The sequence below is a fragment of the Tursiops truncatus genome, chromosome 13, assembly GCF_011762595.2.
Source record: "Tursiops truncatus isolate mTurTru1 chromosome 13, mTurTru1.mat.Y, whole genome shotgun sequence".
Taxonomy (NCBI): domain Eukaryota; kingdom Metazoa; phylum Chordata; class Mammalia; order Artiodactyla; family Delphinidae; genus Tursiops; species Tursiops truncatus.
In genome coordinates this window covers 61084545-61100190 of record NC_047046.1, presented here as the reverse complement: position 1 = coordinate 61100190, position 15646 = coordinate 61084545, and the positions used below count along the sequence as shown (strand labels likewise).

Here is a 15646-nt window from a genome sequence, read left to right as displayed (position 1 = left end):
AAGAGGTATCTTTTATTGTTTTGGACTTTATGTAATACAGTCATTACAGTGAATACATAGCTGTTTCTTTTTCAGTGTTAAGACAGAATGGGTGGCAAGTGATTCTGTGGAAAGAGGTAAGAATGCATTTTATCTATTCATCCTCATCTCTTTTCAAACACATCCTTGACCGTGGAAAGCCCCTCAAATGAGCACGGTGTGGACAATGTAGCTGAGCCGCATTTTAAGAAAACCCTGACACCAACTTGCAACCTTAAACATTTAATGAGAGTATGCTTATGAATATTATAAAAGGAAACACATTTGTTTAAAATATGATTTAAATGTTGAAAAAGATCAATTTTCATCTGATGACATTTCTAGTAATAATTGTTACGTAAAGGAAGGCATGTTGGAATTTCCAGTGAACTTAGGTTCCTAATCCCAAGTCTGGAGAACATCTCATGACTCAAGAATAAATCTCCACACAACATTAAAATTGTCCTGCCTCTTCTCCTGCCCTTTCATCTTTTACTTAAAGTAATTATTTATTGGTCATGCTGATTTTGTCAGTTTATAGGAAAGAGAAGAATCAATACTTCTGAGGTGGAAGGGACTGTAGGGCCCCTCCTCGTCATGAAACCAATAAGAAATTGAGGCTGAGAGGGGGGATGGACCTACCCAAGTGGTTGGAGTTCACTCATGGCAGAGCTGGGTGTAGACCTGCCCTTTTGCCTTGTAGACTGATTTCCTGACACTATGTCACTGCATTAAATGACTGAGTTGGCTAACAATGTCACCCATCTCTGTCCCCTTCCTGGTGAATTCTCTTTAGGGGTGTGGCTTATTTTGCAAAAGAGAGAAAATTCCCCACAAAGAGAGCTCTTGTGGAGTGAGCTATAGGTATAAGGTCTAAATTAACCATGTTTTTGATAAGTATTGTGCATCTTAGAACATAGAACTTCCTGAATAGGGACTGCACGCTTATTTCCCTGTTCTTGGGAATAACTGGGGTATAGGCTTGCTTGGGGGCAGAATCACAGAACCATCAGAAGGAGAGTTTAAGTGGCCTTCAGCCTGGGGACCTGGACAGCCTGCTGAAGGCTGAATTTACAGTGACATGTTTTGGAAAGGGCAACTTAGGAGACATCGTAGGCCTGGTACTTTGTGATGGTCGATGCTCTTCTGTTTTTCTCCTGGGACAGGTAGTAGATGCGGTTGGCCTCTGGGTAGGTGACTTTGCTGAGCGGGAGCTTGTAGATGGCCGGGTTGTTGGTCGTCAGGAGCAGGAAGGTGAGTGCCGAGAGGCAGAAGGGCCAGGTGCAGGGCGGTAATCCAAACTGGGGGGAGGTGGATCACAAGAGAAGCCTTGGTTACATCAGATGCCTGTGCTCGTCTCATCGGCCCTTCACAATCACCTAGGGTCCTGGGTGGAGGAGGGGAGGCTTGGTGGGCACTGAGCAGAATAATACTTAATTCATGACCAACATAAATCAAATCGTTCCATTGGGGTCAGTCTGCATTGTAACAGGGGACACATATTCTTCAAAATGCAGCCGCTGGAACCCTCTTATAATATGCCTTTATGTGGAAGACATATTTTGTCTTGGGTGTCTGGCCAGGCTCTACCTCCCACTCTAGGACTTGTGGCTGTTCCCCGCCTTCTCCCAAAGCCCCTGTGGAAGGAACAGCATCGGCAGCCATTTTTTGTTCAAAACCTTTTTCTCTTTGGTCATGTCTGCTTGCACTAGAGATAAGCGAGCACCTGACCCAAATGCAGCTTCCCATAGGCAGGCTACCTGGGAATAGAATCCCTGTCTTGAGAATTTGAGCTAAGAGATACAGAGACTGTGTCCAAAGACTCGATCTGAAAAAACTAGAGAGCCAACCAGTGCTGGGTGGATATTTGGGGGCCTCTGTGCAGCAGAAGAAACCCATCCCAGAGAGACACAGAAACAGAACAGACGTATGGAGAGAGGCAGAGATGTCACATCCTAGTCCCAGGGAGCTGGAGATCAGGAGTAGCTACCTCTCTCCTCAAGGGCTCTCCCATTCCCAACAGCCTTTCTCATGATGTTCCCCTGTTTTTTGTATCTTCAGATGCCCTGAGGCTTTTACATACCCCTCCCCATTCTTCATTTGAGATAACCTGGAGAGCTTGTTAGCAAAGAGCCTACGAATTCAACTATGAAGCCGAGCAAATCAGTGCCCCTTCTCCCCCAAACATCCTTTTATCATAAGCAGTAAAAGCCTCAGGGAGTACCATTGAAGGAGTGATTCCACTTGGTGTGTGGTCAAAGATGGCCCTGTTGGGTGGGACTTTAGGAGGAGCAATGGCAGCCTGGTACCAGAACTGTAGCCTTAAGGAACACCCATGACTGAAGAATTCTACTCCGTGAGTCTTACCAAAGCCCTGCTAAGACTGCATAGGGTGTTTTGGAAAGCATCTCCTTCAAGTCCTACCGTGAGAAGGATGTGGGCTGGGAGTTCCACAGACCCAAATCCAAATCTCAGCTCTGGTTACCTTGTTGGAGCCATTTCCTCTTTCTGACAACTATTTCCTCAACAGCAAATAGGGATAAAGATATCTACTCAGAGTTGGTGCCTAGTGCATACTAAGCGCTCAGTAAATGGTCCTCAGTTTGTGGTCATTGTCGTGAGGCAGAGGGCAGTGCTGTTGAAGATACGGGGCTGCACATGCAGGAGCCGATTAGAAAGCAAAATTGTGCGGCTCCTAAGTGCCCTCTTCTGTAGAGGCTTGAACGGTCTCATAAATGTCATTCAACATTTTTATATCCTGTTCCTCAAGGAGACTGGAAATTCCTTCAGAGTGAATTAATAGCTTGCACTTTTTTTGTATCCCTGAGAGTGGGCAGTACAGTGTCTTAAACATAGTAGGTACACAGACAATAAACATGATTTTGTTTTGAAAAATGTCTAGGTAGAGTGATATAACCTGTAACTTCTCTGCACAAGATGAAGGGGCCAGTTACCCTGTAAATTCCTATGATCAGGAACCAAAGTGTCCCGTTTGCATCCCTTCTAGTACCTTGTCCAAGGAAGGCACGTGACACGTATTTACTGGATGGACAGTTGGGTGAAAGGATGGGGGCAAGAAGAGGTGGGAAAGCCTGAGGCAGACAGGAGCCTCAGAGGCCAGGCTCCATCCTGTTTCTGAAGGTCGGCTATCTAGCCCCAGCTCTAATGTATCCCATGGTGGGGACTCACTACCTTAGGGTTTCATTCATTCTGCATTTCTTGAGCACCTACTATGAGCTGGGCACTATAATAGGTACTAGAGATAAAGATAAGAATACAACCGGGCCCCTGTTCGAAGGAGCACAAGGGCTGAAGGTGGAAGAAGACTGGTGTGTACTAGACTTGTCACAATGTTGTCAAGCGTCGTAGCAGATACAAACACAAAACATGATGGGGCCCAGAAGAGGGACTTAGTCCACTGGGGGACACAGGATGGTATTAGGGAAGTCGAATTCTATTGCTTACAAAATTCCTTTCTATGCTCTGTCCAAACCATGCAATTTCACTGAGGATGGAGGAGGAATTTAAACACGGGTTAGTGGAATGCCCATCTCCACCTCCACCTGCAGGACCAATGGGACTTTTCCTGGTTGCCTGTGTGAGCTGGGCCTTGAACCTTTATGGAGGGGGAGGCATAGACTGTAGGCTGAGCCCTGTGTGCTCTGCGATGGGGCCAGTGTCCCTCCTGTGTGTGTTGGGGGCTGGGCTGGCCATGTGGCTCCCCCAACCTCACACACAACCTGCACTGGGGCTCAGGCAGAGAAGGGCTCTCAGACTGCTGCACAGGCCCTCAGCCGCCAGCTCTGGCTTCCCTCGGGCTTGGCCTTGTCCTCCTGGAAGCCTTGCCTCGTGACTCCTGACTCCCTGGTAGTAGCTATGGGGTGAACAAAGATGTACACTGGCCCACAAGCTACTTGGGTAGATGATCTAGAAACATAGGAAAAAAAATTAAATATGAAGATTTAAAACTAGTTGCAGAGGATTGATTTACAAGAAACGAGTCTGATTTACAAGATAATGCTCTTCAGACTGTCCTTCTATACGGAGCCCCACTGGCCCACTGACCACAGGATCTGATTGACCAGTGTTGACATTAACACTTTTGAGGCCCAGCTCTTTCTGTCTGCGGCTGTGAAGGAGGGAAGCGTGATTTGAGACATGAGGGATGGATTGAGAAGGGGTTCCTGGAGGAGGGGTTTGGGGAGCTGAGAGAATACAGAGGAGGGTGTAATGCACATTCCTAGCCCATGTTGACTCACCACAGATAATACGTTAGCCAGGGCAGCACCCAGGTAGGCTGCAAACAGAGCTGCAAAAGAACCAAGAAATAGGTGACTAAGAGTGTCTCGAGTTTACATATTCTCCCCCCATACGTTTCATGCCACAAATGCTATCTCTCAGGTTAAAAAAAAATCGAGTTATGTTTCCGTTGCTTGGCAGCTTTGAAAAGTGTTAAATTCCATGCAAATTCCAGCACAACTAAGACAGCAGATGAACTTTGTTGAAAAGGACCAGAATTTAGCTGTTACAGTTCTCCTGGGTCCTACCACCTTGCATTCTAGCAAAGGAACATTTAGGAGCATAAACCATAAATGAACATTTTACTATATAGCCAAGGCACGTGAATCCCAGAACTCCCTGCTGTGATATTTCATCACAAGTTATTAACATAATATGGGTTTCCAGGGAGGAACAGCATTCTTTAAGCTTGAGGAAGACCAAATACACCTACTGCCTCATCTTCTGGGCTTTGTGTGTGGAGGGTACCACTAGGCTGGCCACTGGGAAGACCCAAGTGCTGGTGAGAGGTGAGGTTCCGTGAAAACGGGCCACAGTAATTTGGCTTTGCTTCTGAGCTCTCACTTTCTCCACTAAAACCATCCCAATGGTCCCTAGGATATTAACAACAGCAAACCTTTATCAGAGAGTTACTGAGTGCCCTGACCACATTCTTCAGCATTCCTACAAGCATTATTTGAAGGTTCTGTGGTTAATGTTTGGGTGCATAAGGTTAACTGCTGTATCTGATGTAAACTGCCCAATTCCACATATAAAGATTAATTTGCATAAGACTTGCTCTGTCGGAAAGTTCCAATCACCAGCACGGAAAGCAGCAACCACAGCAGACAGCCCACGGGCAACAACCGAACAACCTCCATGTGGCTGAACACTTAGTGTTCACTGAGAATAGTTTTTAATGTACTAATCACTAAAGGACCATTCAAAACAGCTTAAAATAAAAACGCTTTTATAAAGCAAACACATCCTCCCATTTATCTTTGGAGGACCAGCAGAATTTCCGCGGGGCGGTTTCCCTGTGGGCATGGACCCCGGCATCATCGGAGGTGGAAAGGGAATCCCGCTGGCAATACCCACCGCAGGCGACGGCGAGGAGGTGCGTCTGCCAGGTGATGACGTAGAACATGCCTCCTATGGCGATGCAGGCCAGCGTGCTATTGAAGCCACACAGCCCGAAGTAGATGGAGTCAAAGGGTGTCGCGAGAGTGAGGGCTGGGGGAGAAGACAGGCTGAGTGCTGTGCAGGTCGCGTGGGCCCACCCACCAGCCCCAAAGCCCTCCACAGTCCTCAACCCAGACCAGTTATCAACACCAAAGTATGTATAAAAAGGACTTCTGACTATTCAGTGAAAAAACATCTAAAGGAAACAAATGGCCTTGGTCACATGCATATCAGTGGTTAAGCTGGTATGGGTACAAGAGACCCTTTTGAGTAGTGATCTGAAGTCTGAGTGAGCAGTCCAGAGAAGGTCCCTTCCCTGCCAGAAAAAGGCGGGTTAACAGAACCTTAATGTTCTCTAATGGAGGACAAATGCTTCTTATCGTGATTAGAGATAAGACTTAAAATATAAACATGCCTGGAAGCAACTCCTCCCCAGCTTTTAATTTATACTGAGGTGGAAATGACTAACACCAGAGCCTTTCCTGAGGACAGCTTTAGCTCAGGGGAGTAGGAGGGCACCGGCACCCAAAATGGAAAGACAGGTGTAATGGAAGGAGGGAGAGTTTATAGGAATAAGCCGGTGGAGCATGGAAGACACATGGCACCATTTTCTTTGGAGCAGGCCCCAGATACAGCATCCTTATTGCCCATTAATAAGGGGCCCATTAATTAATAATGACACTAACCTGCTAACATCCCCATGGCGGATCCGATCGCAGCATGCAAGCAAATAAGAGGTGACGATATGAACAAAGCTATGAGGAAAATGCCTCCAGTCCAGGGGTTATCGCAGCCGTACACTTGGCCGATTCCAACAGGGATGGCTCTCAAAAGCTGCAGGTCCAACAAGAGCACATGCAATTATGGAGGCAAAAGAGACAACTTGAAGCTTGGCTGGAAAAGGTTTGGGGCCAAACCCTCCACACTAATATTTTGCAACAGTTTTCCAAGATATTTTCAAATAGGTTCACTCTAAAAGGCACACAAGATTTATTGTTTTAATCTTAAGTTCTTAGAACAGTAAGGGGTTAAAATGTCATTTCCTTTATTTAGAAACATGAGTGTAAGGCACTAAACTCTCAGTGAAGAGAAACTGAATACTTCAAATGAGGGTGTTATTCATTAGAAAAGTAATAGATGTCTAACCAAAGTTGGGGTTGAAAAACTCTTGTAACATTTTTTTAAAGCTAAAAACATGACTAGAAGGCTAAATATTAGATGGAAAAATGGTCCTTTTTGTTTCCAAGAACAGCATGTCTGGGCTGTGGTCACGTTTGTGCCGTCGTCTGGGCGAGGAGCTGGACTCGTATCCACAAAGCAGCACCTGGGCAGGTGGTATCTTGGCATCTGCGGGTTTTATTGATGAACCTGTCACATGGCTGATGGAGGAGAACCCTGATGTGTTAGGCCTCCGTGTGTCTCAGGTAGCAGACCTGTGTGTGAATGAGACAGGAAGGCCAGGGTGCAATGTCGAGTGGGCACTTGCACACGTACTCTGGAGTTTGGGAAAAGGATCCAGGGCACGTGGGCTTCCCCAGCAACTGAGATTGGGTCCTGTATTTTGGAAGGTTGGCCAAAGGCCCTTGAGCAAAGAAACGCTTACAGGAGGGGCTCTGGGCCCTGCTGGGATGCACTGGGGTCCATCCTTCTCCTTGTGTATATTTCATGATAAGGCAGTTCTTCCCTCAGCCCAAGTCCTCTGAGGACTCCTCCTGGGGTGCAGGGGAGGGAGGTCCTGTAGCTCCAGGGCCCTCGCCCCACACGAGAGTGTGCAGTGACAGGACTGCAGGGTAGTCTTGTGGGCAACCCTCTGGGCTCCGTCCCCCGTTATCCCAGGACAGAGAGCAAGACTGGGCTCCGGCATTGCCACGCGGGGGATGGCGGGACAGGCAGAGAGTTTGGTGCAGAGGCAGTGGTGCTGGTTCCTCTGGTCTCCAGCCGGTTGCACCCTCCAGCACGCTCTCCCCTCACCAAAGAGCAGAGGAGCTTGTGGGGCCTCAAAATCGTTGGGAGCTTTAGACCCTCTCTCTGACATCTACCACTTGTTTCCCCAAAACTCAAGGCTCTAGTTATAATTGTCAAAATGACAAAACATACTCACTATTACCACAATCCATTCAAAATTGGCCAGAAAAGTATTTCTTAAAGAATAACCACCAAACGTTGAATTTGTCTTTCCTGGAAATTTGGGGGTTCTAAAGCATTTGTACAATATTTTCCATTTTTTTCATTTTTACAAAATTCCTGGTTATCTTTTCAATTGAAAATGTGGTTTGGAGCATGCAAAATATCTTAAACTTGCCTTTTCTACCATCATTTCCCCATAGCACGACAATTAGAGCAATTTTGACTTCAAAAGATACTGATTGGTTTAATATCGTGAAAGGGAAGCCTGAGGGGCTGAACTGCTAACAGCACCTTTTCTCACCTTTGGCTCATGAAGGTACACTCACACAGACACACACAGACACAGACACACACAGACAGACACACAGACACAGACACACACACACACACACACACACACACCCACCAACAAGGATGGGGCTAATGTGAATACGTCTCTTCCTAGATAATGCGTCTTGGACAAATGGAGGGCTCTTTCTGCCCTGCCATGCTGCTGTCTCCTTGAACTGTTCAGAGAAACTAGGCACCATTATTTCTGACACAAATTCCCTTCAACAAGCCCAGGTGGCTTTGTGGTTAGATGATGAATTGCCAATAACAAAGTTCAGAGTGAGCTCTAGCCTATGGAGTCATTTAGTGTAACAGAGAGTAGGGGGACCTCAGAGAAAACGTGCCCAGTTAGAAAAGAAGGCTGATGGGCATAGTTCTCCAGGCTGACTTAACGCTTTTAGAGTAGCTTCTTATTTAGTTTGGCAGACTTCCAGCGGCCAGCAGTATATACAGAATACTTGCCAAAAGCGTAAAAATCTCTGTTATATAGATATTTCTTAGTGGAGCAACACCTGTGCTTTAAAGTGTGAGGATGCCCCAGAGAGCAAGGGGAAGCTGCTCCCCAGGCTGGAGCAGAGACTTGTCGAGCCAACAGATGGCAGTGTGTGTGATGTGCACATCTTCAATGATTCAATGACATTGAATGAGGAAAAAAATACACAGAGTCGCTTGGATTGAAACTGGAGTAAAGCATCAAAAAGGCTTTTTTTTAAAAAAAAAAAAGATAAAAGAACCCAAGTCTAGGAGTCAGGAGGCGGGAGTTCTAGTCTTGACTTTGCTCCTTACTGATTAACCATGTGACCTCAGGCAGTCTCTTAATCTGGCTTTAGTCTCTCCCCCTGTGCTATGATAGGACATTGTGTGGCCAAAAATGGCCGTTTTAGCTCTTAAAAAGAGGAAAGAAAAAGCTGGTGGCTAATGAGATATTGAGGTAGAGTGTCTCGCACTGTATAATTGGTAATAGTTGTTACTCATGGATTTTTTTTTTTTTTTTTTCGGTACGCGGGCCTTTCACTGCTGTGGCTTCTCCCGTTGCAGAGCACAGGCTCCGGACGCGCAGGCTCAGCGGCCATGGCTCACGGGCCCAGCCGCTCCGCGGCACGTGGGATCCTCCCGGACTGGGACACGAACCCGTGTCCCCTGCATCGGCAGGCGGACTCTCAACCACTGTGCCACCAGGAAAGCCCCTCATGGATGTTTCTGACATGCAAAATAAGTAAATGCCACTTTAACACTGAGTTTGGACAGACGCTGCCCTTCCACCTTCCACGATACCTACCAAGGGCACTTGGACCTCCGACCACGTGATATTGGGCATGGAGGAGGAGGGCTGCAGCAGCTTCGTGGGGAAGAAGAGGTTGTAGTGGCCTGTGGCCGCCAGGTACAGGGTCACTGCGATGTTGAAGGGCAGCGTGAAGACCGGGAGGTCCCACTTGCTGAAGATGGTGCCCAGGGCACTGGAGAGGATGGGGCTGAGGGCAGAAGCACAGGAGATGCTGTTCAAGATGCCCCCTGGCCCTGACACTAGCCTGAGTGGGTTTAGGGGGCCCCCTGTGCCTTCCCAGGGAAAAGCAGCTGGCTGGCTCCCTCTCCCAGCCTGACTGGCCCTGGGCAGCTCCTCCCCTGAACCTCCTTCCTCTGCCCCTGCATAGCAACAGGGTGGACGCCCAGACTCAACTTCAGAAGGAGGGCTTTCAGGGGAGATCCTAAGGCGGGGAGCCACAGACCTTCCCTGAAGAACCACATGGCTCCCTGTGCAGGCATGGGAAAGGGGCTGATGGTGAAGGGAATCACATTCATTCAATCATTCAGCAAATGTCTGTTGAGGCAGAGAGCACTCCTGGCCGGGGTGCCCTGTGGTTTCTGCAGGTGAGTAAGGACCTGGAGCCTGGCCGTATGAGGGCTCTGGGCAGGGCTTGGCCTGCAGCCCACACTGGGAGGTTGTCCCTGTCTGGTCAGGGTGCCCAAGGACAGGGTAGCACTGGGGGAGCAGGAGGGATGGGAAGATCTCCAGACACTGACAGGACCCCATAGTATGGCTCTTAACCTCTGTGGGCCTCAGTTCTCTTCCCTGTGCTCTGCCGGGGTAGGACCAGGGGCTCTTTTAGATCTTACAAAAATGAAGAGTGAAGGAGGGTATGTAATGAGATACTGTGTACAGACCACCTAGCACAGTGGTGCTGTTGCTGTCTAACATCAGTAAGTATTTCTAGTGGCTGTTTCTGATGTGCAAGCTAAGGAAATGCTTCTTTAAACTCCAGTTTGGACAGACAGTCACGGAGTTGGGGTAGAAAGGCTGGCAGCCCTTGATCTACACCCACAGCCTTGAAAGCAAACTTACCAAGACATGGACATTATGATGACGGGGAGTAGAAGCCACCAGTAATAGTCGCCTTTGTCCGAGAACACAGCCATCAGCAGCCCCACCAGCACCCCGTTGTAGCCGTGAAGTCCGGCTGCGATGGCGGACCTGGGGGGGAGGGCTGGTGAAGAAGGGGTTCCCCGAGGCCTGACGCAGGGCACTGCCTTCTTGATTTTCCTTCTGAGTCAGGCTTTTCTCAGCTGGAGCCTGACCACACACCCCTTCAAACCATCAACCCTTCACAGTCCCCTAGACAATGTGTGGTTGTTAAAAGTAACCAGGGAATGGTTGTTTTGAGTGATTAGTGACCTTATTGTGAGGGGTTTCTGAGCTGGGAGCCAGGCAGTGGGGATGTGAGGCTGGTGAATGTCCCCACGGGGATCTACCTGTGGTCTCAGGCCTGGACCCTGGGTTTCCTGGGACTTACTTGTCCTGACTCAGGATGAGGGCTGTCAGGGTGGACACCACGGTGCCCAGGCAGCCCGAGATGGCCCACCAGGGGTTCTGGACGAAGAGGCCGAGGACGATGAGGATGCCACTGAGGGGATTGTTCACAAACATCACCTGGGATGTGCCCCGGAGGACCCAGTCGAGGAACTGGAACACTGGGGATTTGTCTGAAATAGAACCAGTCAAGGCTCAGCTGTTACACCTCTAGGCGAGGCCCCAGAGGGCGAGGGGGTGAGGGAAGCTGGGCGTCCAAGGTGGGTTCAGCTCCCTGCTGTCACCTGCCACAGAGGAAGGTACACCAAGAACCTGAGGGGGCATCTGACTGCCCAGAAAACCCTTCAGACCCACTGAGAGCTGGCTGTGGTCTTTAGGTTGTCATTCAGGCAGTGGGTACCCTGTGCGACCTGTGCTCCTGTGAGAGTGGCATGAATTTTCAAGAGGAGGGATCCAGAAAGAAAACTCTTGCAGCCCAGCAGGCATCAAACCCATGGCCTGAGGTCTGGAGGATTGCTAACGGGAACCTATTGGAATAGTAGACATGGCTCTCCCACGATCCATCTCTAGGGCAGGCATTTTTCTAGAATGCTGGCTCTAGAATCCCAGTCCTACAATGTGACATTCTTTATTTAAACAAAATTTTATTGGAGTATTGTTGCTTTGCAATGCTGTGTACAATGTGACATTCTGAGGGGATATTTGAAAGCACATGACTGTTACGTTCAGAACTGAGAGCTTGTATACCTACATGTATTGGCATTTACATCCTGAGAGACTGCGTGTCTGTCATAGAGTGAAACTCCTATCCTACCCTACCCTATCCTATCCTATCCTATACTATCCATGGAAATGGGACTCAGTCTCATCTACAGAGATCTGTGCAGCGTGTTTCCTGGGGGACGACCAGAGGGGACATTTTTAGGGATAGGAGCAGGGGCTGCTCTCACGGAAACTTTACCTTTAAGTCCCTCTCCGCACTCCTTCATCTCTCCTGTGATGTACCCGAGGGCTTTGCGGACACTCTTCCCGCTGGCAGCCAGGGAACTCTGAATCCAGGAAGTCTTGGAGATGTCTGTTTCTACCTTTATCTCGGAGCTCTCCTCCATGGTGTCCAGATCCTGTCCAGGGACAAGAGACGGGCAAGAAGCTCCCACATTCTGAGGCTCTCACACTGAGGAGTGACTTGTTTGCTTGGGGACAAGCTAAGATTTTCACTTGGTATTTAGTGAAATTGCTATTTAATCATTTTTGTTTCTGTAGACCAGAATATCTTTTGTTTTGTTTGATCTTTTACCTCATTTAATATGGGCAACAGCCTTGCACAGTCAGCCATCTGTATCATCCATGGATTCAGCTAACTTCAGGTTAAAAATACTCAAAAACAATTTCTAGAAAGTTCCATAAAGCAAAACTTGAATTTGCTGCACACTGGCAACTTTTTACATAGCATTTACATTGTACTTACAACTATTTACATAGCATTTACATTGTATTAGGTATTGTAAGTAATCTAGAGATGATTTAAAGTATTCCAGAGGGTGTGCGTAGGTTATATGCAAATACTATGCCATTTTATGTAAAGGATTTGAGCATCCACAGATTTTGGTACACATCAAGTGTCCTGGAACCAATCCCTCATGACTGTAGTATAACAAGACAACATCTTTATCCTCATTCTGTGGATGAGGTCTCAGGCATGGATGGAGAGGTTCTCATTTGTAAAAGTCAAGGTCAAATGATAGAATTTAGATTTACCCACAGATTTTTAGATTCTTTTTTTAAAACAAATATTACTTCTACTGTACCATACTCTTTCCAGAAGAAAGTATCCCCTCCCACCCTAGCATGTCTAGTCTTTAAAATTTAACTGTCCATAAAATTAAACAAGTAAATGTTCTGTTTTGAAAATTGGCACCAGCTTATTTCCTAAGTGCTTGAATGCTGGATTCAGAGGAAGATGGATAAGAAATAATCAAAATAAAAGAAACATGAAACTTTATAAAGTAAACTGAAAAGTAGACATCTTTATCCCACATAATTATGTTTCTGGAAATATGAACTCAAGAAAAGTTTGCCTAAATCAGAGGACGTCTTTTCTGGACCTCAGCTCTCTACCTTGCTGCGGACTATGTGATGTGGGCGCTGCCCCTGATTCGGGCCACTCTTTACTCACCAGCAGCTCGACCGTGGGCTTCCGGTATTGGTGGGGAGAAGGGTCTTTGGTGCGCCTTTCCTGGTGTTCACCTTTTCCAAATACTGGAGTTGGCAGGGAGAACATCATCTGTTAGGACCTCTACCCTGGCACCTTAGCAGCAAATTTCCTGCAAGGCTCAAGTTGGAATACTCAGCACTTTCTACCCCAGTGAGGATGCCCCAGCCTCTGCGCCTGGGGCAGGAGGACCCCCTCCTCTGCTACTGCACACACCCAATTGGGCAAGCTCTTCGGGGAAAAAAATTCACATCTTCATGTAAATTGGACATTTTACAAGAATTTAGGGAATTCAGAGACTCAGCTGACTTTTAGTTAAGAGGCTCTGATCTTGTTCAACTCCCCTATTTTTTAGGTGAGGAAACAAAGCTGTCTGTGAGCCCTGAACCCAGGGTTCTTTTTCCACATGAACACGAAGATTGGTATTTATGAGGCATTATTGCTCATAAAGCATTAAGCTGCCTGAACCATACGTCTGTGTTCAAATTATACGACAACTTTTTCCAACTGGATAACCTCAGCTGTTTTGGTATTTTTAGGATGTATGTCTTAGAATTTTAGGTATTTTAGCAGCAGCTTCTTGTTGGATTAAGACAAGTGATATCCGTGTTGTCACTTGACACAGATTTTGGCATGTCCTTGTAATTCTAGAAAACTGTTATTAAGTAGCTCTGAATGTATTTTTCATTATTACAAGATAATTTATTTGTAAAGGTGAGTAATTTCAGAAAGGTTTTAAGTAACATGAAAGAAGGCCCTTGGAGGTTTTGCTGTTTATGCTCTGGTGCCCTCTTGTGGTCCAGTGTGAGAATGGCTGTCTGGGCTCAGAATGCCCTGTATCTTCAATTGGCCATTCTGTCTGCATTCATGAGATTTCAAGGCACCTAAACACTAGAAGAGACCCGTCAATGGCTCTGAGCTCCCCCATCTGAAGGAGCAGGGACTGCAAATACCAGTGTGGTTGGGAAGTTACACTATGTAAGAGAAACAAATTAAGGAAGTTTGAAAGGAAGAGTAGGAAGCAAAGAGGATGACTCTAGACTGTGAGGCTAGTGTGTTTGATATCCTGATGGATTCTCTGCTTCTGTCTGAAGCGCCAGCTCTTCAGCAGCTTCTGCTAACCCGCCTCCCAGGCTCCTTTGCGTGGGGCTCTCTGCTAGGCCCTCTTTCACCCCAGCCCCCAGCCACTATCCTAAGCATATGTTTGCAGGGAGATTGTTAACTTTTTGAGGCAAACTATGCTTTCTTCCTGAGGATGCCCTGGGGCCTCTGTCAAACACAAACTCCTGGGCTAAAGGGGTCCTTGATTTAATTTGGTGCCCTCTCCCCAGTGTATGAGGTTTTCCCAGACCACCCCAGGCCATTTCTCTGGCTGGCTACTTTGGCTATAAAACAAGGAGGCTCAGACAAACTGGGGCAAGAAAGTCACATGCTTCTGGGAAGCATGTGATACTGTAAAAGGACGCTAACCCAGGAATCAGTTTTATCCCTGCCATGCCCTCAGCAGCTGTGTGACCCTGGGCAAGTCGCCTCCCTTCTCTGGAGGGCAAAGTTAGATTGCCCCTCTGCCCTGGGTCTTCATGACGCTGCTCCCACCGTGCATCTGACTGGGGAGACCCCCACTTGACCCCACACCCCTCCCCCACTGCCAGCTCTTCCCTGTTTGACACAACATGTCCTCAGCGTCCAAATTCAAGTTTCTGGCTTCCCCGCTTTGGCTGCCCTCTAGACCCTCCTCTTGACCTTGGGAGCCCCTCCCCTCCAGGGCTCTCCATCTGTTCCCTTGTCTAGACATCACCACTGTCTAGCATCAGGACCAGCATCAGCATCAGGACCAGTAGCATCAGGATCAGTGGTTGTGACTTGGCAGCACATTAGAATCTCATGGAGAGCTTTTTTTGGGGTCATTTTAAAAGTGCAAAGTTTTATTTATTTTTATTTTATTTTTTGTATTTTGGCTGTGCTGCACGGCATATGGGATGGTTCCCTGACCAGGGATCAAACCCAGGCCTCTGCAGTGAACGGGCCAAATCCTAACCATTAGGCCACCAGGGAACTCCCTCATGGAGAGCTTTTAAAGCTCCTTCTGCCGCCCAGGCTTCTTCCCAGGTGAATTGGATTAGCACTTCCGGGAATGAGATGCAGGTGGTTCCAATGTGCAGTGAAGTTTGCAACCTCCTGGCCTAGACTGACAGAGTCAGCTGCTTGTCGTGGCTCCAGTCTCCCTGCCCCAGGGCGTCTAGACCCTGGAACCCGTGGCTGTGGTCAGAGGTCGAGGGTGATGAGACTGAACCTCACCCTTGTGGCTCTCCCCACTACCTTGTGATGGAGGTGTTGCCATGGTCCCCATTTTAGAGGTGAGCAGATCAAGGACCCGGGAGCGGGGTCAGGGGTGGGGGGTAGTGGGAAGCGCACACCTTTGCTCCTTCTGCGAATGAATGACCATTCGATGTGGAACACGTTCCTGGGCTTGGGGTGCACAGCCTCCGAGCCCTCATCTGCCTTTGGGCTCGTCGTGGGCGGCGGCCCCGCAGCGCTGCCTGGCGGGGGCAAAACAAGACAGGTCAGTGTCCCACCCTGGACCACCCCCCGAGGGGCAAGCAGAGAGTGCAGGGAAATCATGTGCAGAGCCAGAGGAGCAGCGTGGCATGAGCTGCAGCAGTGAGTGCACCAGTCTCTGCGGAAAAATCCCT

At 48.0% G+C, this 15646-nt stretch overlaps 1 protein-coding gene across 1 annotated transcript in view; it reads right to left on the bottom strand.

The window, feature by feature from the left end:
• Positions 1-270: 270 nt before the first annotated feature.
• Positions 271-15646, bottom strand: part of SLC14A2 (solute carrier family 14 member 2) — a 55782-nt gene continuing 40406 nt past the window's right edge. The window contains exons 10-19 of the mRNA XM_033837946.2: positions 15371-15493; positions 12918-13000; positions 11703-11862; positions 10725-10914; positions 10277-10405; positions 9215-9407; positions 6165-6312; positions 5395-5529; positions 4278-4327; positions 271-1319 (exon numbers count right to left, since the gene is read on the bottom strand). Of these exons, the coding sequence (XP_033693837.2) occupies positions 1119-1319; positions 4278-4327; positions 5395-5529; positions 6165-6312; positions 9215-9407; positions 10277-10405; positions 10725-10914; positions 11703-11862; positions 12918-13000; positions 15371-15493 (1412 nt within the window). The 3' untranslated portion in view covers positions 271-1118. The remainder of the gene's footprint in view (positions 1320-4277; positions 4328-5394; positions 5530-6164; positions 6313-9214; positions 9408-10276; positions 10406-10724; positions 10915-11702; positions 11863-12917; positions 13001-15370; positions 15494-15646) is intronic.